This window comes from Erinaceus europaeus, chromosome X (assembly GCF_950295315.1).
Source record: "Erinaceus europaeus chromosome X, mEriEur2.1, whole genome shotgun sequence".
Lineage (NCBI taxonomy): Eukaryota > Metazoa > Chordata > Mammalia > Eulipotyphla > Erinaceidae > Erinaceus > Erinaceus europaeus.
Genome location: NC_080185.1, coordinates 74,899,581 through 74,927,263, shown reverse-complemented (window position 1 = coordinate 74,927,263; position 27,683 = coordinate 74,899,581). Strand labels below are relative to the sequence as shown.

General features: G+C 42.1%; 1 protein-coding gene and 1 non-coding gene across 3 annotated transcripts; both read left to right on the top strand.

The window, feature by feature from the left end:
- On the top strand, positions 1-24,680 carry PIN4 (peptidylprolyl cis/trans isomerase, NIMA-interacting 4). Of its 2 annotated transcripts, XM_016193860.2 has the most exons (5): positions 1-158; positions 3,827-3,900; positions 15,645-15,764; positions 19,549-19,617; positions 24,476-24,680. In XM_016193860.2, exons 1-5 carry the CDS (start codon positions 116-118, stop codon positions 24,479-24,481), a joined length of 312 nt encoding a protein of 103 aa, XP_016049346.1. In that variant the 5' UTR covers positions 1-115; the 3' UTR covers positions 24,482-24,680. The 2 variants fall into 2 exon arrangements, with proteins under 2 accessions (XP_016049346.1, XP_007536115.1); XM_007536053.3 differs by lacking the exon at positions 24,476-24,680 and having other exon boundaries at positions 19,549-19,724.
- On the top strand, positions 13,941-14,047 carry LOC132535984 (U6 spliceosomal RNA). Its single transcript, XR_009547685.1, has one exon. It is a non-coding gene; the product is annotated as a U6 spliceosomal RNA (small nuclear RNA).
- Positions 24,681-27,683: the final 3,003 nt, after the last annotated feature.

Sequence of the window (27,683 nt, the reverse complement as noted above, 5' to 3'; positions counted from 1 at the left end):
AACAGTGGCCAGTTGCCCTGATTCAGTCAGGCATTTGTGTAGGACATGCCCATGGGCCTGAAGGGGCTTTGCAGGGCAACCAAAGCAGTTGAACGGCTGCTGGCAAGTTTCACAGATGCCCCCGAAAGGAAAAGCCGGTTCGGGAAAGGGGGGGAAAGGTAGAGCGACTTGAACTACCCGTTATAAGGAGGCTGGATGAGGAACGAAGGAAGGGGGCAGATCAAGGACCCCGGGGCCGAGCCTAGCAACGGGAGGGAAGTGGAAATGGTCAATTGAAAATAAATTGTTATTTGGTAGAACAGAGAGAAATTGAGAGGGGAGAGGAAGGGGGATAGAGATAGGAAGAGAAAGACACCTGCTTCACCGCTCATGAAGCTGATCCCTTCCAGATGGGGATCGGGGGCTTGAACCTGGATCCTTGCATTTGGCAGCATGTGCGCTTAACCGGGTGCGCAACACCCAGCCCCCCCCCCAAGTCTGTACTAGAAGGGCTGGAGAGATTGTTTAGCGGGTGAGCACAAGACTTGCGTGCCTGAAGCTCTAGGTTCAGTCCCAGACAAGCGCCAAAAGCCAAAGTTGAACGCTGCTAGGAAGCAAGGGAGGATGGGAGGGAGGGAAGGAAGGAAGAAGGGATGGAGGAGTATGGGAATTGGATGATAGAAGGGGATAAAAAATTAAGAGGACATGTTTTGTTTTGTTTCATCAGAAGCTGACGGGAGTATTCTGTAGAATCAAATTAATTTCCAGATTATTGAGATTTAGATGAAACAATGTACAGGACACCTTTAACTTGAGGTCACAGACAAATAGACCAGCATGGATGTGCGTGTATAAATTGGGACCAGGGCCAGCAAAATAGCTCACTTGGATAGCATACTGCTTTGTCATGTCTAAGACTCATGTTCGAGCCTGGCCTCCACTGCATGCTGTGATCTATTTTGCTCTCTACCTGTATGTAAAATAAATAAAATTTTAAAACAGACCAGAAAGAAGGAAAGAGTAGCACTTATAGTAGATCATGAATGATCTCAATTTCTGAGTAAAATGAAAATGACAGATAATGTTTTATACGTTCTGGGGAAATTAACCCAGAACCTTAAACCTTTACAATACCTATAAAAGACCCTCCCCTGACCCAATTTTTTTTAGAGTAGCTTGCTTGTATTTAAAGAACTTATTTATTTATTCATGAGAAAGATAGGAGGAGAGAGAGAAAGAGCCAGACATCACTCTGGTACATGTGTTACCAGGGATTGAGTTTGGGATCTCATGGTTGAGAATTCAATGCTTTATCCCCTGTGCCACCTCGCAGACTACAGACCCACTTTTTTATTCTATGGCCTATGAAAGGGAGAAGAACCAAAGCACTACTCCACCATCCATGGAATCCCTTTAGTGCTAGTCATAGCTCTAATGTGGTACCCAGGATCAAATCCTGACCTTGGGAGCCAGAAATGGCTCACCAAGTGGGAGCACTATGAAATAGGAAGCTTCAGGAGTGGCACTGTAGTGTACTGTATTTTTTTTTTCTCTCTCTCCCTTTCTGTCATTCATCCATCTATCTAGAAAGAAAAAAAAAGATGAAGAAAACATCCAAGCTCATGCACACGGTACAGTATGTGCTTTTGTTTTCCTTGTAATTGGAATTTAATCAGTAAAGATGTTTCAAAAACTTTTTCCCCCTTTTTTTGTTCTCTCCCCCTCCCCCCGTGGTCCAGTTTCATTCTTGTGCATGTTTCAACCCAGTTTTCCCAACACCATTTGTTGAATAGGCTCTCCTTTTTCCATTTCATGTTTTGGACACCCTTGTCAAAAATTAGTTGACAGTAGTTATGGAGGCTAATTTCTGGGCTCTCAGTTCTATAACACAGGTCCATATTTCTGTTTTGGTTCCAGTAATAGGCCATTTTAATTATAGTGGCTCTGCAGTGGATTTTGAGGTCAGGAAGCGTAATGCCTCTATTGCTCTTTTTTTCTCAAGATTGCTTTGGTTATCCTGGGTATTTTCTGTCTCCAGATAAACTTTTGTATCTTTTGTTCTACTCTCTTAAAGAAATTTGGTGGGACGTGATGAAGTCATCTCTTTTTGTAATGTTGTGTTCAGAACTCAAAGGCATCATGTTGACTGTGCCGGGCCAGAAAGAGAAAGACCAGTATTAAATGATCTCGTTTACAGGTGAAATTTAAGAATAAAGAACAGTAAGGGAGAACATAAGCTAAAGCTTGGACTGGGGGTGGTGTATTGTATTGCACCAAAGCAAAGGACTCTGGCTAAAGGGTCAAGATAACAGGACACTGGGATTCTGTTGTGTCCCCTAGATATCAGTCAAGGGGAAATGAGAGGTTGTGCCCATGTGTTAAAGACCATTTGCCCCCTCCCCAATAAAATGTAAAAGAGATAAAGAGAAACATGAATCCCAGATTAATTTAGCTTGATGTAGTAAAGTATATAGCAGAGTTCCTTTATATTTATTATTTTATTCAGTGCTAAAGATTAAACTCAAGGCCGCTGGCACACGTGATTCCACTGAGTCCCCTTTCTAGTTGGAATTCTTTCAATTTCTGTTTTTGTTTTTGTGCTTCAGATTTTTAACTTTATTTAATTTGATAGGATAGAGAGAAACTGAGAGAGAAGTGGAAGAGAGAGACAGTGACACCTGCAACCCTACTTCACCACTTGTGAAGCTTTCCCCCCTATAGGTGAGGACCAGGGCTTGAACCTGGGTCTTTGTTCATGGTAACATGTGCACTCAACCAGGTGCACCACTGCCTAGCCCCTCTGTTGCTTTAACATTTTGGAGAGCCCAACGGTAGCACAGTGGATTAAGCACACATGGCGTGAAGTGCAAAGACCAGCGTAAGGATCCCGGTTCGAGCCCCTAGTTCCCCACCTGCAGGGGTGTCTCTTCACAAGCGGTGAAGCAGGTCTGCAGGTGTCTTTCTCTATCCCTGTCTTCCCCTCTTCTCTCAATTCCTGTCCTATCCAATAAAATGGAAAAAAAATGGCCAGTAGGAGCAGTAGATTCGTAGTACCGGCACCAAGCCCCAGCGATAACCCTAGAGGGGGAAAAAACACATTTTTTTTTCTTTATTGGGGTGATTAATAGTTAACAGTCGATGGTCAAATACAGTAGTTGGTACATGTGTGACATTTCTCAGTTTTCCATATAACACTCTGACCCCCCACCTATAACCTCCTCTACCATCATGTTCCAGGACCTGAACACTCCCCCCACACCAGAGTCCTATACCTTGGTGCAATACAGCAAATCCAGTCCAAATTCTGCTTTGTGTACATTTTTTGCGAAGAAAAAATGAGAAATAGAGACAAAGCATTGTTCTGCTATCCATGGTGTCCAACTCATTTTTTACTTTGGGAGATACCATGTAGCTCCAACTATAGGGCTTGACCCCCTAAGACACCTCCCAGGCCCCAGAATTCCCTTTTAAAGCTTGGCATTATTAAGCAAATGTCAGGTCATTTCTTGCGAACCTTTCTCTGCAAATGTAAGTATTTCTTTTATTTTTAGGGGGGTGGGGGGACACGCAGTGGCACACCTGGTTAAGCGCACACAGTATAGTGTATAAGTATCCAGTGGTGAAACAGGGCTGCAAATGTGTCTGTCTCTTTCCCTCTCTATCTCCCTCATCTATTTCCCCTCTAATAAATAAATAAAGATTTATTTTAAAGAGAGAGACACCATAGCACTAAAGTTTTTCCCAACTCAGTGGGGACAGGGCTCAAACCTGAGTCATGCACAATGGCAAAGCAGTGCACTAAGTCAGGATGCAGTTTAAATGAGTACCCGTCATCTCTTCTCTAAAGGAGGAGCAGCCTCTGGGAGTGATGGTGCTGACAAGAAGGCTCAGGGTCCTAAAGGTGGTGGCAATGCAGTAAAGGTGAGTACCTAGTTTCTTTATTCTTTTTGGGTTTTTTGTTTGTTTTATCTTTAATTATTGGATAGACATATCCAGAAATTGAGAGGGGTGGGGGAGAGATAGAGAGACACCTGCAGCCCTGCTTCACCACCTGTGAAGCTTTTTCCCTGCAGGAAGGGACCAGGGGCTCGAACTTGGGTCCTTGCACACTGTAACATTTGCACCCATCCAGGTGCACCACCACCCGGCCCCTCTTTATTCTCTTTGTAAAATGTAAATAATGGGCTGGGAAGATCAGACAGTGGTTGTGTAAAAGGCTTTCAGACCTGAGAATCTGAGGTTCAGATTCAGTCCCCAGCACAACTATAAGCCAGAGCTGAGCATTGCACTGGTTAAAAAAAAAAAAAGGGGAGTCGGGCGGTAGGGCAGCGGGTTAAGCGCACATGGTGCGAAGCACTAGGACCTGCATAAGGATCCCGGTTTGAGACCCCAGCTCTCCACCTGTAGGGGAATCGCTTCACAGGTGGTGAAGCAGGTCTGCAGGTGTCTATCTTTCTCTCCTTCTCTCTGTCTTCCCCTCCTCTCTCCATTTCTCTGTCCTATCCAACAACAGTGACATCAATAACAACAATAAAAAACAAGGGCAATAAAAAGGTAAATAAATAAATAAATATTTTAAAAAGTATCTGTGTGTCGTTTTCACACACTTACTCTGAGAGGCTAGCCTAATTCGGATGTATAGTTGACACAAATTGGAAAATGGGGAGTTGGGCGGTAGCGCAGTGGGTTAAACGCACGTGGCACAAAGCACAAGCACCCAAGCACCGGCACAAGGATCCCGGTTCAAGCCCCCGGCTCCCCACCTGCAGGGGAGTCGCTTCAAAAGCGGTGAACCAAGTCTGCAGGTGTCTGTCTTTCTCTCCCCCTCTGTCTTCCCCTCCTCTCTCCATTTCTCTCTGTTCTATCCAACAACGACAACAACAATAACTACAACAATAAAAACAAGGGCAACAAAAAGGGAAAATGAATAAATATTTTTTAGAAAATTGGAAAATGTAGATAATCATTTCTTAGAATAATTTTTTTGCTATTAAAAACTTAGTTATTATGACAGAGAACAAACTAGAGCACTACTCAGCTCTGGCATAAGGTGGTGCTGGGGACTGAATGTGCAGCTTGAGGAGCTCAGGCATGTAAGTTGGTCCTCTAATAGACTAAGCTATCACCCTCACCCTATTTTATTTTATTTATGTGAGAGAGGAGAAAGACAGAGAGATCAGAGCACTGCTCAACTCTGGTTTATGGTGAGGCATGGATTGAACCTGGGAGCCTCGGGCATGAGAGTCTTTTTGCATAACCATTATTTCCTTTTTTGTTATTTTTATTTATTTTTTTAGCCAGAGCACTGCTCAGCTCTGGCTTATTGTGGTTCAGGGGATTGAATTTGGGATTTGAAGCCTCAGGCATGAGAGTCTCTTTGCATAACCATTATGCTATCTACCCCTGCTACTTATTTCTTTTTAAACATTTGTTTATTCGTGAAAAAAAAAAAGAACCAGAGCATTATCTTGGCACATGTGATGCTGATGAGACAAACTCAGAACCTTATGTTTAGGAGACCACTGTTCTACCTCGCCACATACTTCATTTACTGATTTTTTTTTTAATTTTTTATTATAAAAAGGAAACATTTACTAAACCATAGGATAAGAGGGGTACAACTCCACACAGTTTCCACCACCAGAACTCCGTATCCCATTCTCTCCCTTGATAGCTTTCCTGTTCTTTAACCCTCTGGGAGTATGGACCCAAGGTCATTGTGGGATGCAGAAGGTGGAAGGTCTGTCTTCTGTAATTGCTTCCCCGCTGAACATGGGCATCACCAACTTAACAAAATGATTTTTAAAGACTTTATTTATTAATGAGAAAGATAGGAGAGAAGAGAGAAAGAACCAGACATCACTCTGGTACTTGTGCTGCTGGGTATTGAACTCAGGACCTCCTGCTTGAAATTCCAGTGCTTTATCCACCCCACCTCATGGACCACAACAAAATCATTTTAATGATGTGTTTTAGAAAACATGGCTTTATGTAAACATAGGACAAATGTTAATATGTATATGGAGTTGAATTTCCTTAATATATTCAGTATATCCTTAGTCAGAGTGTTAGATTGTAGGGACACTAATACATTGGGCCTGATGGTATTAATTGCAAGGATTTATTATCTTAAAGCACAAATAGGGAAACACTTGGAAGTTTTAAAATTTGCATAGCATGGCAACACAGTGATTTTTGTTTTTTCACTTTAAGAAGTAAAAAACAGTCTGTTAATGCAGGTATCAAAAATCTTATTGTTGTTATCTAGAGGAACCGTTCAGGTTACGGGAGACAGCGTAATGATTATACAAGCAGACTTAATGCCTAAGGCTCTGAGGTCCTAGGTTCAGTCCCCTGCACCACTATAAACCAGAACTGAGCAATGTTGTGGGGGGAAGAAAGAGAGAGGAACCATTCAACTGTTATGTCAAGAAGTGTGCAGTTAAATTGTTTTTAAAAAAATACAAGGGGCCAGGAAGTGGCGCACTTGGTAGGATACACATTCCAATGAACTAGGACTGGGAGTTTGAACCCCCTTCAGGGGGAAATCTTCATGAGAAATAAAGCAGTGCTGTGTCTTTTTGTATATTTCCCTCTTCCCTCTGTCTTTTATTTATTTTATTTATTGGATTTCTCTGTCTAAATCCAATAAATAAAATATTTTAAAAGATAAAATAATACACACAGTGGTCCGGGAGGTGGCGCAGTGGATAAAGTATTGGTCTCTTAAGCATGAGGTCCCGAGTTCAATCCCTGGCAGCACATGTACCAGAGTGATGTCTGATTCTTTCTCTCTCCTATCTTTCTCATGAATAAATAAAATATTTAAAAAAAATAATACACACAGGTTACATTTTATATGCTTGAAAATGATAACATCCACAGAGGCATTTTACTGCAGAACTCTCACAACCACCCTTTCACTGTATTCTGTTATAATAACTTTTTATCGACATTAATAAAAGTAAGAAAATAGTGGTCCGGAAGGTGGCGCAGTGGATAAAGCATTGGATTCTCAACCATGAGGTCCTGAGTTCGATCCCTGGCAGCACATGTACCAGAGTGATATCTGGTTCTTTCTCTCCTCCTATCTTTCTCATGAATAAATAAATAAATTCTTTTTAAAAAATAGGCAGTAGTGTATATTTGGATTAAAGTAATGCATTTGCATTCAGTTTATTTTCCCTTTTGTTGCCATTGTTGTTGTAGTTATTGTTGTTATTGATATCGTTGTTAGATAGGACAGAGAGAAATGGAAAGAGGAAGGAAAGACAGAGAGGGAGAAAGAGACACCTGCAGACCTGCTTCACTGCCTGTGAAGCGACTCCCCTGCAGGTCGGGAGCCAGGGGGACTTGAACCGGGATCCTTATGCTGGTCCTTGGCTTCATGCCACATGTGTTTAACCCACTGTGCTACCGCCCGACTCCCTGCATTTACATTTAGAATAAACTTGCTGATAGAACATATCAGGCTTTATTCCTCTCCCACCCCTTATTAAATAGTTTTTCAGATTGAGGCCTGCGCAAGCCCTAACCAGCCTTGTGGTTTGAGGTTGCTGTGTGTCTCATAAAGCAAAGCGGAGGGTTCTTCATATGGGAAGACAAAGTCTTCTTCTCTGTGAGAAAAGCTTCCTACATAGTAGTTTTGGCATCTTCAGCAACAAGAGAACAGGCATTAAAGCCTCATAAATCTAGGTTTTTTCAGTTAAGGTAGAGAAGAGATTGATTATAACTAGGACATTCAGAGTGAACTTGACACTGTAAACCCAGCCTGGGCTTCATGATAGCCATCAAACTGGATTCCTTAATAATAAAATAGTTTCTCCTGGGGCTCTGCCGGTAGCTCAGCAGGTTAGCACATGGCGCAAGGACCGGCGTAAGGATCCTGGTTCAAGCCACCAGCTCCCACCTGTAGGGGTTTCGCTTCACAAGCGGTGAAGCAGGTCTATAGGTGTCTTTCTCTCCCCCCTCTGTCTTCCCCTTCTCTCTCCATTTCTCTTTGTCCTATCCAACAACATCAGCAGTAACAACAACAGTAATAATAACAACAATGATAAACAACAGGGGCAACAAATGGGAAAAAATAGCCTCCAGGAGCCGTGGATTTGTGGTGCAGGCACTGAGCCCCAACAATAACCCTGGAGGCAAAAAATAAGAGTTTCTCCCAAAATATACAAACAATTTCTAAGCAAAATCCTTTTTTTCCTACTAAGAGAAAAGCATAACTATATTTAGTCATGCATACACATTCAGCATTGAACCATATAACTGCTAAAAGCTAGATTTACTTGCAGTAAAATAAAATAGTTATGAAAATTCTCTTGCTATACCAATTACTGTATTTTACTGTCGACTGTAAACCATTAATCCCTCCACTAAAGAAAATAATAAGCATAATGGTATGCAAAGAGACTCTCATGCCTGAGGCTCCAAAGTCCCAGGTTCAGTCCCCTGCACCACCATAAGCCAGAGCTGAATAGTGCTCTGGTTTAAAAAAGAAAAAAAAGGAAAAGAATAAGAATAATAAAATGGGAGAGGGAGAAGAAGCCAGAGCTGAGCAGTGTTCTGGTCTCTTTTCTATATCTCTCTCTTCACTGAAATAAGATAAATAAAATATTTTAAAAAATAAATACAGGGGCCAAGTGGTGGTGCATCTGATTGAGTGTACACATAGTACTCAATGGACCTGGGTTCAAGCCCCTGGTCCCCATCTGCAGTGGGGAAGCTTCACAAGTGGTGAAGCAGCACTGCAGATCTCTCTCTCTCTCCCCTATCTCCCTCTCTTATCTCCCCATTTCTCTCAATTTCTGTCTCTTTCTAAAATAAATAAAAATACTTTAAAAAATACTAAATTTTGCAGACACCTATCACAGGGAGATGAGAAAATGTTCTCATATGTCAACAACTTTAATGTAAGCCACTAACCCTTCCCCCATAAAAGTGATTTGAGAAAACAAGCCCATGACAGGTTTTTTTTTTTTTTTTTTTGGAGGGGGGACATCGAAGCAGAAACTTGGGCTGAAGAGATAATATAATAATTATGTAGAAGACTTTTATTGGGGCTAGGATAGATAGCATAATAGTGGGCGTTGGGCGGTAGCGCAGTGGGTTAAGCACATGTGGCGTAATGTGCAAGGACCTGTATAAAGATCCAGGTTTGAGCCCCCAGCTTCCCACCTTAAGGGGAGTCACTTCACAGGCTGTGAAGCAGGTCTGCAGGTGTCTATCTTTCTCTCCCCCTCTCTGCCTTCCCCTCCCCTCTCCATTTCTCTCTGTCCTATCCAACAATGACGACATCAACAGCAATAATAACTACAACAATAAAAACAATAAGGGCAACAAAAAGGAAATAAATACTTTTTTAAAAAAAAGATAACGTAATAGTTTTTGCAAAGAGACTCTCATGCATGAGGCTCCAAAGTCCCAGGTTCAATCCCCTGCACCACCATAAGCCAGAGCTAAGCAGTGCTCTGGTTAAAAAAAAAAAAAACTTTTATTGTAAATTTTTTTTTTATTTCTCTATTGAGGGATTAATGGTTTACATTTGACAGTAAACTACAATAGTTTGTACATGCAATAACATTTCCCAGTTTTTCACATTTCCATTCAACCCCTACTTGGTCCTCCTCTGCCTATATTCCAGGACCAGAACCCTCCCCCACTCCCCAGAGTCTTTACTTTGCTGCAATACACCAACTCCAGTCCAAGCTCTGCTTAGTGTTTTCCCTTCTGATCTTGTTTTTCAACTTCTATGAGTGAGATCATCCCATATTCATCCTTCTCTTTCTGGCTTATCTTCCTTAACATGATTTCTTCAAGCTCCATCCAAGATGAGGTAAAGAAAGTGAACTCACTATTTTTAATAGCTGAATAGTATTCCATTGTGTATATAGACCACAGCTTACTCTGTTGTTGGATACCTGGGTTGCTTCCAGGTTTTGGCTATTACAAATTGTGCTGCTATAAATATAAGTATAAACAAATCCTTTCGGATGGATGTGATTGGTTCCATAGCATATAGAGAGGAATTGCAGGTCATAGGATACGTCCATTTCTAGCCTTCTGAGAGTTCTCCAGACTGTTCTCTACAGGGCTCAGATCAATTGACATTCCGACCAGCAGTCCAGGAGTGTTCCTTTGTCCCCACAACTTCTCCAGCATTTGTTGCTGCTACCTTTTCTGATGTATGACATTCTCATAGGGGTGAAGTGGTATCTCATTGTTGTCTTTATTTGCATTTATCTGACAATCAATGACTTGGAGCATTTTTTTCATATGTTTGTTGGCCTTTTGAATCTCTTCTATGGAGAATATCCTGTTCGTATCCTCTCCCCATTTTTGGATGGGGTCATTGGTTTTCTTGTTGCTGAGTTTGGTGAGCTCTTTATATATTTTGGTTATTAGTCTCTTGTCTGATGTATGGCATATAAAGATCTTCTCCCATTCTGTGGGAGTTCTCTTTGTTTGGGTGGTGGTTTCTTTTGCTGTTCAGAATCTTTTTAAACTGATGTAGTTCCATTGGTTTATTTTTTTATTTAGTCTTCTTTGTAATTGGATTCATTTCATTGAAGATGCCTTTAAAATTTAGATGGAGAAGAGTTCTGCCAATATTTTCCTCTAAGTTGATAGTTTCTGGTCTAACATCCAAGTCCTTGATCCATTTGGAATTTACTATTGTGTTTGAAAGAGAGTGGTTCAGTTTCATTCTTCTGCATGTTTCAACCGAATTTTTCCAACACCATTTGTTGAAGAGACTCTCCTTTCCCCATTTAATAATCTAAAAACCTTTGTCAAAGATTAGATGTTCATAGGTGTGGGGTATTGTAATCTTTTTTTGTTGTTTTTAATATTTATTTTATTTGATGGGACAGAGAGAAATTGAGAGGAGAGATGCCTAGTACCACTTCACCACTTGTGAAGCTTTCCCTCTGCAGGTATGTACTGGGAGCTTGAACCTGGGTCCTTATGCATAGTGGTGTGTGCACTCAACAAGCTGTACCATTGCCTGACCCCACAAAAAACTTTCATGACTGGCGCTCTGCAGTCCCTGGTTCAGCCCCCAGTCTCACCATAAGCCAGAGCTGAATAGTGCTTTAGTCTCTCTCACCCCCATCTTTTTTCAGTTTCTCCCTCTCCCTCCTCCTCTCCCTCTGTATCTTTTCATTTTTTTTTTTATGCCTCCAAGGTTATTGCTGGGGCTCGGTGCTGGCACTACAAATCCACTGCTCCTGGTGGTCTTTTTTTTTTTTTTTCAGTTTTATTGGATAGGACAGAGATAAATTGAGAGCGATGGGGAAGATAGAGAGGGAAAAAGATAGACATATGCAGACCTACTTCACCACTTGTGAAGTGATCTTCCTTCAGGTGGGGAACCGGGGGCTCAAATCCTTGTGTGGTTTTTTTTTAATGATGTCGGGCATTAAGCCAGCCCCCCCCCCATCCTGCATTGCTCATAGTATGACCTATTTCCATAATCATTGTTTTGCCTGAAAGATCCCCACCCATTGATCTATCTTCTTTCTACCCCGAGACCTACCCTGCCTGCAGGGTAACATTAATCCTACCAGTTAAAACCATCGCAACAGTTGCTAAGGTAGGTCTACCTTCCCAGCGTGCCTTTTTCCTTTCTCCACCCCCTTTCCTAGCCATTTCCGTTTCAAACTTGCAACTTCTGGTTTTATCCTATAAAAGCCACTTCCATTTCTGGTTTTTCTCTCTTCTCTTCCGCATCCTAACTTAGAGGAGGGCAGGCATGCAGGGGAGGTGGACGCCGGCCATTGCCGTTTTTGGCTCCACGTGGCTTAACTCTGGGGCTCCCGCATGAATAAAGATTTGTATTGCTACCGCCACAGACTTGGTTCCTGGATACTCTCTCTCTCCCGCAACGCTAGCCCACCATAATATTTATTTATTTATTCCCTTTTGTTGCCCTAGTTGTTTTATTGTAGTAATTATTATTGTTGTTATTGATGTCATCGTTGTTGGGTAGGACAGAGGGAAATGGAGAGAGGAGGGGAAGACAGAGGGGGAGAGATAGAGGCCTGCAGACCTGCTTCACTGCCTTTGAAGCGACTTCCCTGCAGGTGGGGAGCCGGGGGCTCAAGCAGGGATCCTTACGCAGGTCCTTGGGCTTTGAGCCATGTGTGCATAACCTGCTGTGCTACTGCCCGACTCCCCCTTATGCAGTTTCTTGCACTTCATACTATGTGCGCTTAATCCAGTTTACCACTACCCAGCCCCCTCTCTATTTCATTAAAATAAATAGTAATATATATATATATATATATATATATTGATTTATTAATTGAATAGAGACCTTCAGAAATCAAGAGGCTACGGGAAGGGAGAGAGACCTTAAGCCCTGCTTCACCACTCACAAAGCTTTCCCTCTGCAGGTGGGTACCTGGGGTTCGAACCCAGGTCCTTGCACATGCTAATACGTGTGCTTAGCCAAGTGCACTACCACCAGCCCCAACATAAATTTTTTAAAAATATTTATTCCCTTTTGTTGCCCTTGTTGTTTTATTGTTGTAGTTATTGTTGATGTCGTTGTTGGATAGGACAGAGAGAAATGGAGAGAGGAGGGGAAGACAGAGAGGGGGAGAGAAAGACAGACATCTGCAGACCTGCTTCATCACCTGTGAAGCAACTCCCCTGCAGGTGGTGAGCCAGGGGTTGGAACCAGGATCCTTAAACTGGCCCTTGCACTTTGCGCCACCTGTGCTTAACCCACTGTGCTACCGCCCGACTCCCAGCATAAAATATTTTTTAAGGGAGTGGGGGTAGAATACAGGTCCAAGAATGACAGAGGACCTAGTGGGGGTTCTGTTGTTATATGGAAAACTGAGAAATGTTATACATGTACAAACTACTGTATTTACTGTCGGATATAAAACATTAATTCCCCAATAAAGAAATTTAAAATAATAATAATAAAATAAAATAACTTTTTCAAAAGCAGAAACTCAACATTTGGGTTTACGGTGGTGAGGGTGGCTCAGAACAGAGGACTTGTATGTGTGGTATTCTGAGTTTCACTGCTGCATGTATCAGAGTGATGATACACACACACTAAATATTAAAAGTCAGTTAAAAAATGGGAAAAAGTGGTCCAGGAGGTGGCGTAGTGATAAAGCTTTGAACTCTCAAGCATGAGGTCCAGAGTTCAATCCCTGGCAGCACATGTGCCAGAGTGATGTCTGGTTCTTTCTGTCTCCTCCTATCTTTCTCATAAATAAATAAAATCTTAAAAAGGGGCGGGGGCGGTGGTGGTGCACCTGGTTGAGTGCATGCATTACAATGCACAAGGACGCGGGTTCGAGTCCCTGGTCCCCACCTGCAGGGGGAAAGCTTTGTGAGTGGTGAAGTAGTGCTGCAGGTGTCTCTGTTTCTCTCCCTCTCTATCACCCCCTTCCCTCTTGATTTCTGGCTGTCTTTATCCAATAAATAAAATTTTTTTAAATCTTTTTAAAAAAGGAAAAAAATAATAGAAGTACATATACATAGGACAAAAGAGATAGCTTAATGGTTATGCAAAGACACTCTCATTACTGAGGCTCCAAAATATAAAGTTCAGTTCCCTGCACCACCATAAACCAGGGGTGAGCAGTACTCTGGTTATATCAGAAAGAAGGAAGGAAGGGATGGTGGGAGGGAGGGAAGGAAGAGGGAATTGGGTGATAGTGCAGCAGGTTAAGTGTATGTGGTGTGACGCGCAAATGACTATCGTAAGGATCCTGGTTCTAGCCCTGGCTCCCCACCTGCAGGGGAGTTGCTTCATAGGCAGTGAAGCAGGTCTGCAGGTGTCTCTCTTTCTCTCCCCCTCTCTGTCTTCCCCTCCTCTTTCCATTTCTCTCTGTCCTATCTAACAATGACGACATCAATAACAACAATAACCACAACAACAATAAAAAACAAGGGCAACAAAAGGGAAAATAAATAAATATAAAAAATTAAAAAGAGTGCTCGCTTCGGCAGCACATATACTAAAATTGGAACGATACAGAGAAGATTAGCATGGCCCCTGCGCAAGGATGACACGCAAATTCGTGAAGCGTTCCATATTTTTTTGTTTGTTTTTAGTGTATCTGTAAATGTTTCTGCTTGTATCAAATGTTGTCATAGGATTCACATTTCTCAACCGTATTTAAAATTGTTGCGTTCTTTGTACAGAGGAGTACCGGTGATACTTCTATAAACTTTACACAATAAAATTCCACTATGGTTTTGAAAAAAAAAATTAAAAAGAAAGAAAGAAAACGTGAGCAATATTAAGTATGAGAATACTCGGGCGGGGGTAGATAGCGTAATGGTTATGCAAACAGATTCTCACGCCTAAGGCTTCGTCAAGTTCCAGGTTCAGTCCCCCACACCACCATAAGCCAGAGCTGAGTAGTGCTCTGGTGTAAAAAAAAAAAAAAAAGGTATGAGAATACTGTGAAAATCAGTTGAGCTGGGGAGATGGTTTAACCTAGTGGAATACTAACTTGCATACCTGAGGCAATAGAGGCTGTATGTTCAGTCCCCAGCACCAACTTATGCCAGAGCTGAGCTATGGTTTCCTCTCTCCCTCATTTTCTCTCTCCTAATAAATAAGACATTCTTTAAAAAAATTAGAAAAGTCACATAGGGGTAAAATTTGTAGGAAGCATACATAATCAAATATTAGAAAGAAGAGGTCAGGGGCCAGGTATGGCGCACCTGGCTGAGTACACATGTTACAGTACACAAAGACCTGGGTTCGAGCCCTGAGTCCCCACCTTCAGGGGAAAAATACTGCGAGTGGTGAAGCAGTGTTGCAGGTATATATTTCTCTTCCTCTCTGTCACTCTTCCCTCTTGATTTCTGGCTGTCTCTATCCCAATAGATAAAGATAATAAAAAAGAAAAGTAGAGGCCTGCATAAATAAATTTATATACACATTCACATAAGATCTTGCAGTAGAATTGGGATTTGTCACCAAGATCCAAATTCTTTATATATATATATATATATATATATATATATATATATATATATATTTTTATTTACTAATGGATAGAGACAGAGAGAAATTGAGAGAGGAGGAGAAGATACAGACACACCTGCAGCCCTGTTTCACCACTCGTGAAGCTTTTCTCCTGCAGGTGGGGACCAGGGGCTTGAACCTGGGTCCTTGTGCACTGTAATGTGTGCGCTTAACCAGATGCGCCACCACCTGGCCCAAGATCCAAATTCTTAACTATTACATGTTTTTCCTTTTACCATTGAAGTATACAGTAAAAGTTGGGAGCTTCCTACAGCCTGGTACCCATTTTCCATGTAAATCAAGGTTCTGTCTTACTATGTAAAATGGATTTGTAACAACTGTCCAACTGGGTAGGCCTCCAGGATTTTCCATTGCTGTGAACTAACCTATTTCTTCACTAGTAGAGGTTATCCAAAGATCATTGCTGTGGTCCGGGAGATGGCTCAGTGAATAAAGCATTGGGCTCTCAAACATGAGGTCCCGAGTTTAGTCCCCGGCAGCACATGTACCAAAATGATGTCTGATTTTTTCTCTTTCTATCATTCTCCCTGAATAAATAAATAAAATCCTTTTTTTTTAAATAGATGATTGCTACACTGTGAGGAAAGAAGTCATTTAACTCTTCCAAATGTTATGTGAACAAACCTTTTCTTCACAGGTCAGACACATTCTGTGTGAAAAACATGGGAAAATCATGGAAGCCATGGAAAAGTTAAAGTCTGGAACTCGATTCAATGAAGTGGCTGCAGAATATAGTGAAGATAAAGCCAGGCAAGGGGTATGACACTCTTATTTTATATATATTATCTTTATTTATTGGATAGAGATGGCCAGAAATTGAGAGGGAGAGAGACAGGCAGACACCTGCAGCCCTACTTCACTACTTGTAAAGCTCTCTCTCTGCAGGTAGGGACCAGAGGGTCGAACCTGGGTTCTTAATGTGTGTTCAACCAAGTGTGCCACCAGCTGGCCCCAGCAATCTTATTTTAAAATGATTCATCCTCTGTGGAGTATCTAACAATAGAGATTATTTCTGTCTCCTGCCATTAATTTTAGTGTTGTCTCCGCATCCTGCACGGTGTAAAGTCCAATGATAAGCCTGAGAGAAGGAATGAGAGATTAATGAGGTAGGGAGGGCCATGCCAAAGACAAGGCAACGTTATATCTGAGTCTCCAAAATTTATACAGAAAGCAAGAAGTTATACACAATACAAGATCACACAAGATAGTTTTACACAATACAAGATTACACAAGGTATCATGGTTTACTGGCAGTTAGTTAAAGATCAATCGATTACAGTAAAGATCAATCGGTTATGGTAAAGATCAAGTGATTACCAGATTTTGCTCTCCTCTTCTAATGATTAACCTACAAACTTATTTTTCTACAGTTGCTGTGTTCTCATTACTATTGTCCTATATGTAGCTAGTTTCAGGAATATGATCAACTGAGCATAACAGTAAAACAGGGGAGTTGTTACTGCTTACTTTCGCATACTATACTATGATTATTAAGCAGCCGGCTATTGTTTCTTAAGATTAATATGTCCTGCCAGAATCAGCAGAGCACAAATAGGGGAGCAGCTACATACCACCAAGCCCACATCAGCTAGCCAGGCATAAACAATAATAGGGGAATTTGCAGAGCGCACCCAAAGGTCATGGTGTACCCATGCCACCCCTCCCGGCTATCCCCCTTCTCGGGGGGCCTGAGAGGTTTACCTTGAACGCTGCTCCCAACATTTTATCTTTATTTACGTTTTAAAATCTAAAAAGTAGAGAGGGAGATAACATACTGGTTATGCAAAGAATTTCATATGTGCAGCTATGAAGTCCCAGGTTTAGTCTCCCACACAACCATATGTCAGAGCTAAGCACTTCTCTGGTAGGGAGGGAAGGAAGGAAGGAAGGGAGGGAGGGAGGAAGGGAGGAGAAAAATAAATCCTGAAGTAGAAATGTCCCAACGTGAGAACAGTTGAATACGTCTAAACACTGGTATGACCAGACTTGCACAGCTAATATTATGAATCCTTTTTTGTTCATTCCAGTATTGGATCTTTTCCACCCATTTGTCCTTGTTGGGCCTTTTTTTTTTCCAACACTCCCATCACCAAAGGTCTGTGTCCCCAGCCTTACCCCAAGAGATAACCACTACAGTTCTCCCAGTCTTGAAAATAGGTTGATACTTTTTGTTTTTTTGCTTTTTTCTTCACATTTGTATATTCAGTTGTCTAAATTCTGCATGTGAGTGAAACCATTCTATAGTTGTCCTTCACCTCCTTACTTGCTTCACTGAGCATATTCTCCAACTCCATCCACTTTATCCCAAAAATCACAATATCAACCCCTTTTTATCGCTGCATATACTCTATTGAGTACATGCCCCATAACTTTTTTATCCAGTCATCTGTCAAAGGGCATTTTGATTGTTTCCAGGTTTTCGCTACTGTGAGTAAAGCTGTTATAACCATGGGAGGTGTTTATAACACCTTTGAATCAGTGTTGTTATATCTTTTGGGTATTTGCCTAGCAGTGGAATTGCTGGGTCATTTGGCATTTCCATTTGTATTTAAGGATTCTCCTCTGTACTGTTCTCCAGAGTGGTTGTACCAGTTTACACTCCCACCAGCAGTGTAGTAGAGTTCCTCTCTCTCCATATCCTCTCCAACACTTATCTTCCCTTGTTTTATTTGTTTATCTATTCATTTATTTATTTAGCAGAGCACTGCTCAGCTCTGGCTGATGGTGGTGCGGGGCATTGAACCTAGGACTTCAGAGCCTCAGGCATGAGAGTCAATTTCCATAACCATATCTACCCACCACCCTTACCTTTTTTATTGATTTATTCTCACAGGTTTGAGGTGGAATTTCAATGTGGTTTTAATCTGCATTTTTCTGATGATGAGTGAATTAGAACATTTCCATATATGTCTGTAGGCCATGTGTATCTCTTCTTTAGAGAACCATCTATTCAATTTGCTATAGTCCAGTTTATTAATTCTTGTTTCCCTTGCCCATGGAGTGGAGTCTCCAAATACATCTATAATGCTGAGGTCCTGATATGTTTTACCAATGTATTCTTTTACGTATTATATAGTTTTAGTCCTAATATCCATATATTTCATCCATTTTGAGTTAATTTTGGTGCATGGTGTTGGGTGGTGATCTAGTTTCATTTTTCTGCATGTGGTTGTTAAATCCACCCAACACGATTTGTAAAAGAGAATTTATTTTCCCCATTGGACACTTTTAGCCCCTTTATCATATATATAAGGTGTCTTTATATGTGTGGGTTTAGTTTTGGGCTCTATCCTGTTCCATTAGTCCATATTTCCATTTTTGTTCCAATACCACACTGTTTTAACTACTATTGCTTTATAATATAAACTGAAGTCAGGAATTGTATTGCCTCGATTTTTCTTCTTTTCCCTCAGGTGAGCTTTTGATATTCATGTTTTTTTATACTTCCATACAAAATTTTGGATTTCGATTTCCTTGAAATATGTCTTTAGAATTTTAATAAGGACTGCACTGAATCTATAGATTGCTGTTGGCAGGATTGCCATTTTTATAATCTTTTTAGTATATTTATTTACTCCCTTTTGTTGCCCTTATTATTTTATTGTTGTAGTTATTATTGTTGTTGTTATTGATGTTGTCATTTTTGGGTAGGACAGAGAGAAATGGGGAGAGGAGGGGAAGACAGAGAGGGGGAGAGAAAGACACCTGCAGACTTACCACTTGTGAAGCCCCCAGCAGGTGGGTAGCCAGGGGCTTGAACTGGGATCTTTATGCTGGTCATTGCACGCCACCTGACTCCCCCGTTTAAAAATCTTTATTCTTCCAGTCCATGAAAAGGGGATGTTCTTCCATTTCTTTTTAAATTTTTTTATATTTATTTATTTTCCCTTTTGTTGCCCTTACTATTTTTTTTGTTGTTGTAGTGGTGGTGGTGGTGGTGGTGGTGGTGGTGCTGGTGATTATTGTTGTTATTGATGTCGTTGTTAGATAGGACAGAGAGAAATGGAGAGAGGAGCGGAAGACAGAGAGGGAGAGAGAAACCTGCAGACCTGCTTCACCATCAGTGAAGCAACTCCCCTGCAGGTGGGGAGCTGAGGGCTCAAACTAGGATCCTTACGTCAGTTCTTGCGCTCCGAGCCACTTGTGCTTAACCCACTGCACTACCACCCGACTCCCTGTTCTTCCATTTCTTTGTGTCATTCTCTATTTCTTTTAATAATGTCATAGTTTTCAATGAAAAGATCCTTCACCTTCTTTGTTAGATTTGTTCCTAGGGATTTTATCCTTTTGGATTCAGTTGTAAATGGGATTGCTTCCTTGAGTTCCCTTTCCTCTGGCCCATCTTTTGTATAAAGAATTATCACAGAATTATGAATATTGATTTTTGTAACCTGCTACTTTACTGAATTCAGGGCCTACTTTTTTTTAACAGATGAATAAATCTAGAAACCTTAGCATTGTGTTGAAAATTCTCTAGATGCACAGTGTAAGTGGATCCTTCTTCAGACCACTTTATGTGATATATCTTTTGGATTTTCCAGGGCGACTTGGGTTGGATGACCAGAGGTTCTATGGTGGGACCATTTCAAGAAGCAGCATTCACCTTGCCTGTAAGTGGGCTGGATAAGCCTGTGTATACAGACCCACCAGTTAAGACAAAATTTGGATATCATATTATTATGGTCGAAGGAAGAAAATAAAATGTTTGAAAGACTGACTGTGTCTTATATATTCTTTTTATCTCTTTAATGGATATGAAGTAACCCTAGTTTTTGGTGTTTTTTTTTGTTGTTGTTGTTGTTGTTTTGTTTTTGTTCTTGAACTTTTGTCATTGCAGGTCATAGGTGGAAAATCAGATGAGTATGCTATAGTACTCATTCACTTAATGATGTTTAAATATAAGTCAAACATGCTCCTTTTAACCTATAATCCCTTTCTTGCCAGAACAACTATTCTCAGTATATTCCATAAATTAATTTAGAAACTAGAGGACTCAAACATCAGCTCATACTATTTAGACATTGAAACTGGCCATCAAGAATCATAAAATGGGTTTTAAATGTATAAAGTAATGATAAAATACAGAAGATACCAATTGTTCTGATTCTTTTCTGCCAGATCTTCACTGTGGCTTTTTGCACAATTCCACCACTCCTGATGGACTTTTTTTTTTTCTCTCTAGTTAAGATGAGAGAAAAACAAATAGAGGGGCTGGTCTGTGGTGCATATGGTTGAACTTATAGTGCTCAAGGACCCTGGGTCAAACCTCTGGTTGGTCTCCACCTGCAGAGGGGATGCTTCCTGGGTAGTGAAGCAGTATTGTAGTTGTCTCTCTCCCCCTCTGCTCCAGGGCCACTCAGGGACAGGGGATGCTAGGTGTTTCTACAGGAGAATGATTTTGGAAAACTCTGCTTCTTCTTGATACTAGAAAAACTGCTCTTGCAAAAACTGAAAGTAAGAAATACATACAAGACTTTCTTACTTAGTAAAATTAGATGAACACAGCTCTCTGTGGTTACTTCCCTCCTGGCCCCCTTGCTCCTTTCTTTCTCTCTTGTTCTTTCCAGTTAGCAAAAAATCCTTGCTGTGTGTATGGGTACCAGTCAGAGTGTGAAGGGGCCAGGCGGTGGTGCACCTGGTTAAGCGCACACATTACAGAGCACAAGGACCCAGGTTCCAGACCCTGGTTCTCACCTGCAGGGGATAAACTTCACAAGTGGTGAAGCAGGGCTTCAGGTGTCTTTCTGTCTATCTCTTTCCCTCTCTATCTCCCACTCCTCTTTCAATTTCTATCTCTATCCAATAATAAATAAATAAATAAAACATTTAAAATGTCTCCTCCAATCATAGTGTGACATGCCATGTACTTGACATATATGTGACCACATAATTCTGAAGAGCCTCATAATAATGTATAAAATGAGAAATTTGCCTTTGTTCAGGGTCCAGAATTTGGGTAAATACCCGCCAGGCTGCTGGCATCAGTAAACCTGCTTCCTGTTAAGCCTCAAGTGTCCTGCCTTTCTTTTCCAGTAACATTTCTTGGTGCATTGGCTGAGTAATGGGAAGTGGATTTGGAAATGGTGATTTTCCACCTCCCTTGTCAATGGATTTTAATCCCCAGGGCATTGGGAGAAGTGGGTTCCACCTAGCACCAACGGGCCTCTTGCCCATAGGAGAAACAACTCGTCCAGGGAACCAGGCAGTGACCCTGACAGGGTAAGGGAACCCAGTGAAGCACAGGAACCAGTGATGGAGAGGGAGGCCTGACTAACAAGGCAGGTAAAGACTCAGGTCCCTTAGAGGCAGGGGGGAGTGTGATCACCTCCCAAGGTCACCTGAGTCATTTTTGAAGCAGCAGGAATGAAGCCATGACCTACCAAGTATTTGTGGGGAAAGTGTGGTGTGTGAATGTCCAAAGTGAGTGTGTGAATGAGGTATGAAAAAGCTGAAAGGCAAAAAGCAGATTTACTGTACAGCTGCAAAATGAGAGTTGAGTCCTGATCCGAGATCCGTTGACGATCCACATGTGGCTATGGGCGCTATCGCTGGATCCCACTTCGGAGCCTGCTCCAGTGTTCTTAGGCGAGGGTTTATACAACCCTGCAAAAGCCAGGTGGTGTCTCAGGACCCTGAGAGGGGAAGTGCTGGATAAAAAGAAGTGAATCCCTGTCTGTCTGTATCACCAATCATGGGTGGAACATGAGGGGGACATTAGAATAAACAAACCCAGTTAGGATGTATGATAAAGCACTTTAGGGGGCTGGACGGTGGCACAGTGGGTTAAGCACACAGTCTGGCATAAGGATCCTGGTTCGAGCCCCCGGCTCCCGAGTCACTTCATAGGCGGTGAAGCAGGTCTGCAGATGTCTTTCTCTCCTCTGTCTCCCCTCCTCTCTCCATTTCTCTGTGTCCTATCCAACAACATCAATAATAATAATAACAATAATAATAGCAACAAAAGAAAAAAATAGCCTCCAGGAGTAGTGACTTTATAGTGCAGGCACCAAGTCCCAGCAATCACCCTGGAGGCAAAAAAAAGAAGAAACACTGACAAAAAAAAAACAGAATAAGAGGAGTACAACTCCACACAATTCCCACCACCAGAACTCCATATCCCATCCCTTCCCCTAATAGCTTTCCTATTCTTTAACCCTCTGGGAGTATGGACCACGGGTCATTGTGGGGTGCAGAAGGTGGAAGGTCTGGATTTTGTATTTGCTTCTCTGCTGGACATGGGTGTTGACAAGTCAATCCATACTCCTAGTCTGTCTCTCTCTTTCCCTAGTAGGGTGGGGCTCTGGGGAAGCAGGGCTCCAGGACAGATTTGTGGGGTTGTCTGTCTAGGGAGGTCCATTGGCATCATGGTAGTATCTGGAGCCTGGTGGCTGAAAAAGAGTTAATATATAAAGCCAAATTGTTGACTAGTCATGAACCTAAAGGGTGGAATAGTTCATATGAAGAACGGGGGGGGGGGGTCTCCGTTTTGTAGTTATTAGGCCTATTTTAGTTATATTCCAAAGAGCCCATGACTACCAGTTTTTTTTTTTTAAAGATTTTATTTTATTAATGAGAAAGGAGGAGAGAAAGAGCCAGACATCACTCTGGTACATGTGCTGCTGGGGATTGAACTCAGGACCTTGTGCTTGAGAGTCTACTTCCTTAACCACTGTGCCACCTCCCGGACCAGTTTTTTTTTTTAATATTTATTTTATTTATTCTCTTTTGTTGCCCTTGTTTTATTGTTGTAGTTATTGTTGTTGTTGTTGTTGTTGGATAGGAGAGAAATGGAGAGAGGAGGGGAAGACAGAGAGGGGGAGAGAAAGATAGACACCTGCAGACCTGCTTCACCGCCTGTGAAGCGACTCCCCTGCAGGTGGGGAGCCGGGGTTTGAACCGGGATCCTTATGCCGGTCCTTGTGCTTTGCGCCACCTGCGCTTAACCCGCTGCGCTACAGCCCGACTCCCAGTTTGTTTTTTAACAACTCTATAAACATCTCAGGAAGTTATGGTGTGAAACCCACCACCCAAAACTACATACTTTCTGTGAAATAGACTTGGCCCTCTTTTGATGTAGGGTGGTTCGTAACCAGTGGGTTAGAAAAAGATCACTGTTGGAGCCAGGTGGTGGCACACCTAGTTGAGCACACATGTTACAATGTGCAGGGACCCAGGTTCAAGCCTCTGTCCCCACCTACGAGGGAAAGCTTCACAAGTGGTAAAGCAGGTCTGCAAGGTGTTTCTCTGTCTCTCCCTGTCTCCCTATCTCCTCTTAATTTCTGGCTGTCTCTATGCAATAATGAATAAAAATAATAAAAAAATTTTAAAGGGGGGTGGGGGTACAGCAGAATGGTTATATGCAAAGGGACTTTCATGCCTGAGGCTCTCAAGTCCCAGGTTCAATCCCCCACACCACCAGAGCTGAGCAGTGCTCTGGTTAAAAAATAAAAGTGATCCGGGAGGTGGCGCAATGGGTAAAGCACTGAACTCTCAAGCATGAGATCCTGAGTTCAACCCCCAGCAGCACATGTACTGGTGTGATGTCTGGTTCTTTCTCTCTCTCTTCCTACCATTCTCATTAATAAAAAATATTTTTAAAAAATAAAGAAAAAAAAAGATCAGCCTGACTACAAATACTCATTCCTTTAGGCCAGGAGATTTCATATGGGCCAAAGAATAAAATGTTCAACCCCTAAACCTCCCTGGAGGGGTCCTTTCACCATCATTTTGTCAGCTCTCACTACAGTAAAAGTTACAGAGGTGAACCTTAGATTCAAAAATAGCAGGCGTAAGCCTATAGCCTCAGAAGCACCCCTCAAACTGACTCTCTAGAGGAAAAAGACTTTGGGTGAGCTTGGAGATGACTGCCCTGTTTCAGTCACTCTAGAGGCTGACTGAGATCTATACAGGGCAGAAGTTTGAGGAATGACAAACAGATGACAATGGGCAGGGCATGAAAGACATAGCCAGTGATATTAGAAAAGGTCATAGCTTTGGCCCATCTGAGAAATGAGCTCTCAGGTGAATATTATCTTCCAAAAACATGTTTTTATAAGAATTGTGGGTATGCCTACCTGAATTGTCTTCAGTATCTTGAAAAAGCATTCTTCACATTTTGTTTTTTACTAGAGAATTCTTTTTTTAACTTTATTCCCTTTTGTTGCCCTTGTTATTTTATTGTTGTAGTTATTGTTATTGATGTCATTGTTGGATAGGACAGAGAGAAATGAAGAGGGGAAGACAGAGGGGGAGAGAAAGATAGTCACCTGCAGACCTACTTTACCGCTTGTGAAGTAGGTCTGCAGGTGAGGAGCTGGGGGCTCAAACTGGGATCCTTAGGCCAGTCCTTGCGCTTTGTACCACCTGCGCTTAACCCACTGCGCTGCCTAACTCCCTAGAGAATTCTTTAATGAACACTTGTCATTTATATATATAGTACCGATGTTACCTTTTCATCTTTTGTTTTAGATGTAAGAGCATGGGGCCAGGAGGTGGTACACCTGGTTAACCACACACATTACAGTGCACGAGGACCCAGCTTCAAGCCCCTGGTCCCCACCTGCAGGGGGAAAGCTTCACAGGTGGTGAAACAGAGCTTCAGGTGTCTCTCTGTTTCTTTCTCTCCTTTTCCCCTCTCAATTTCCGTCTCTATCCAATAAATAAATAAAAATATAAAAAAGTTTTAAAAGATAAAAAAATCTAAGAACATGTTCATGTTAAGTACTTACATACATTGTCACATTACTTTTCCTGTGTAATATCTTTTTTATGTGGAAAAAATAAAAAACATTACAATGCTTCAGTAAAGGGCAAACATATATAATGAAGTGATTCAGAGATTAATGTCATTTATATTCGAATCTTTCAAATTGAACAATATTTTGGCTGTGGATTCTGTTTAGGAACATTGTCACTTAACACAAGTGATCTCCTTTGTCCTGACTCCATTGTGAGGATGGATTTTCTCTGAAAGAAAAGCACCTTTTGATACACAGTTTTCAAATATTTATCCCTAGATGAAGATGACCCATGTCAGCAAGATGAACTTGGAAAATAAAAAATACTAAAGGACCAAAAAAAGAAAGAAAAGTCACGCATGTGCCTGTACAGACTTAGAAAAGCTAGAAGGGGTGGGACCCCAGCTCTGTATTTGAGAAATGATTCTCCACCCTAGGTAGATTCAGAAATTTTTATCAATATGGTACTTCTAATATTAGGCACATACCTAATCTTCCTCTGACTTCATTGCTTCCTTGGTAAAATGTGTTGTTAAGAGAAAAAACAGTTGCCAAGGTTATGTTACTATATGACACCTTCTGCCAGGAAGATGATGCCTAGTCCAAAAAGCTGGAATGTAGGGGGCTGGCCAGTAGCACAGTGGGCTAAGTGCACATGGCACAAAGCGCAAGGACCTGCAAAAGGATCCTGGATCGAGCCTCCAGCTCCCTAGCTGAAGGAGGGTCACTTCACAAGTGGTGAAGCAGGTCTACAGCTGTCTTTCTCTCCCACTCTGTCTTCCCGTCCTCTCTCCATTTCTCTGTCCTCTCCAACAACAATGATAAACAACAAGGGCACCAAAAGGGAAAAAATAGCCTCCAGGAGCAGTGGATTCCTAGTGCAGGCAGCGAGCCCCAGCAATAACCCTGGAGGCAAAAAAAGAAAGAAAAGAAAAAGCTGGAATGTTGGACATTGAAAGGGTATAGCAGAAAATGGTTTTGGAAAACTGAGGAATGTGGCAGGCTGATATACTAGAAAATTTTCTTTCAAAACCTGAAGTTAGGAAATATATACAAAACTTCCCTGTTTCAGTAAAAGCTGAACACAGCTCTCTGTGGTTAACCCCCTCTCCACCAGCCCCCTTCGTTTCTTCCTTTCTTGCTGTTTCCAGCCAGGAAAAAACAACATGTGTGGGTACCAATCAGAGTGTGACATGACATATTTGTGACTGTGTAATTTCGAAGAATCACAAAATGAGAAATTTGCCTTTGATCAGGGTCCAGAATTTGGGTGAATACCCTCTGGGCCTGCTGGCATCAAAAAACCTGTTTCTTGCTGACAGCCTCAAGTGTCCTGCTTCTCTTCCTCTATAACATTTCTCGGCATACCCCTTCTGCTTGGTTTTTCTAGGGCACTTCCCAACACACATCCCTACCCTCAGTGAGAGAACACAAACCAGAGAGAGCATCACTCTGGACATATAATGCAGGGGACCAAACTTCAGGACTTTATGCTTGACAGTCCAATACCTTATCCATTGTACCAACTCCCAGGCCATTGTACTGTTTTCTTGATTCGTTAGTTTGTTTTAGCTTACCCGCTGTATTTCTTACCATTCTACCCCCCGCCTCCCGCATTTACATGTTGAATATGGGGTTTTCTTTAAGTTGCTGCCTTGATCCAGGTGGGTAATTTCCTCTCTTCCCATCATGTTTGATGTTCCGTGAGGACTAGAGCCGAGGGTCTGTGTTTAAGTGAACTAAGGCAGTGGTCAAGAGTTGGGGGGAGGGGGCGGTAGCACAGCGGGTTAAGCACACATGGCGCAAAGCGTAAGAATCTCAGTTCAAGCCCCTGGCTCCCCACCTGCAGGGGGATTGCTTCACAGGCAGTGAAGCAGGTCTGTAGGTGTCTATCTTTCTCTGTCTTCCCCTCCTCTCTCCATTTCTCTGTCCTATCCAACAACGTCATCAATAACAACATAACAATAAAACAACAAGGACAACAAAAGGGGAAAAACAAGCAAAATTAAAAAAAAATAACACAGAAGCTTCCTGTAATGTAGTGGGGTTCCCGGCTGGAAGCTGGATCTCACACGTGACAAAGTGAGTTACTTTGCCAGCCCCTTATTTTCTTTATTTTTATTTATTAGAGAAATTGAGGAGGAAGAGATAGAGAGGGAAAGAAGCAGAGATACATCTGCAGCCCTCTTTCACCACTCATGAAGCTTTCCCCCTGTAGTGGGGACCAGATGCTTGAACCTCGGTCCTTGCACTATAACGTGTACATTTAGCCAGATGTGCAACCACCTGTCCCCCTCTATTTCCTTGTGGGGACATGGTGGGTTGAGCCTGGTTGGAACCCCAGATACCTCTCTGTGAAGACAGAAGGCATTCACCTATAAGCCTCCTCACTCCTCCCTGACCTCCATCTTGTTAAAACCAGAGGCTGTAACCGTCCCCCTTCCACCTGGTCTGGATAAACCTGATTTGTTCGAAGGAATGTGGATAAACCTGAAGAGCCCCTTCCTCATTCTTAAGTCTCATGTCCCAGGTAAGGAAGCTAGTCTAAAAACATCTGATTGGCTCTTGCTATCAAATGTTTGCCCCAGGTTGTCTCGGCACCCTGCCCCAGCACCTGGCTTCTTTTTACCCCATATAAACCCTGCCTTTTTCTTTTATTAAACACACTATCCTCTGCCATAGAGTCCAGATTCGTCACTCTGCGTGTTCACCCCCACCGCGGCCTGTTCTTTTCCTCCTCTATGACACCTCTCTCCGGTGGCCAACGGAGTGGTGGGCGTGGGATGAACAAGGCAGGCCTTCCAGAGCTTGCCCCACATTTCCTTTCTTTAATTACAAAGTATAGTGCTTATACGGTCATGTGCTTCTGACATGGTGAAAAACTTTTTCAGTCTTCAACCCAAAGATACAATGTGCTAACATAGGGCCAGGCCACAAAG

Bases quoted from the DNA above. Each gene is read 5' to 3' on its own strand.
- PIN4 (XM_007536053.3), top strand. From the start codon at position 116: ATGCCCCCGAAAGGAAAAGCCGGTTCGGGAAAGGGGGGGAAAG. The intron at 159-3,826 runs GTAGAGCGACTT...TCTTCTCTAAAG, and splicing joins TTCGGGAAAGGGGGGGAAAG to GAGGAGCAGCCTCTGGGAGT. The intron at 15,765-19,548 runs GTATGACACTCT...TGGATTTTCCAG, and splicing joins AAGATAAAGCCAGGCAAGGG to GGCGACTTGGGTTGGATGAC.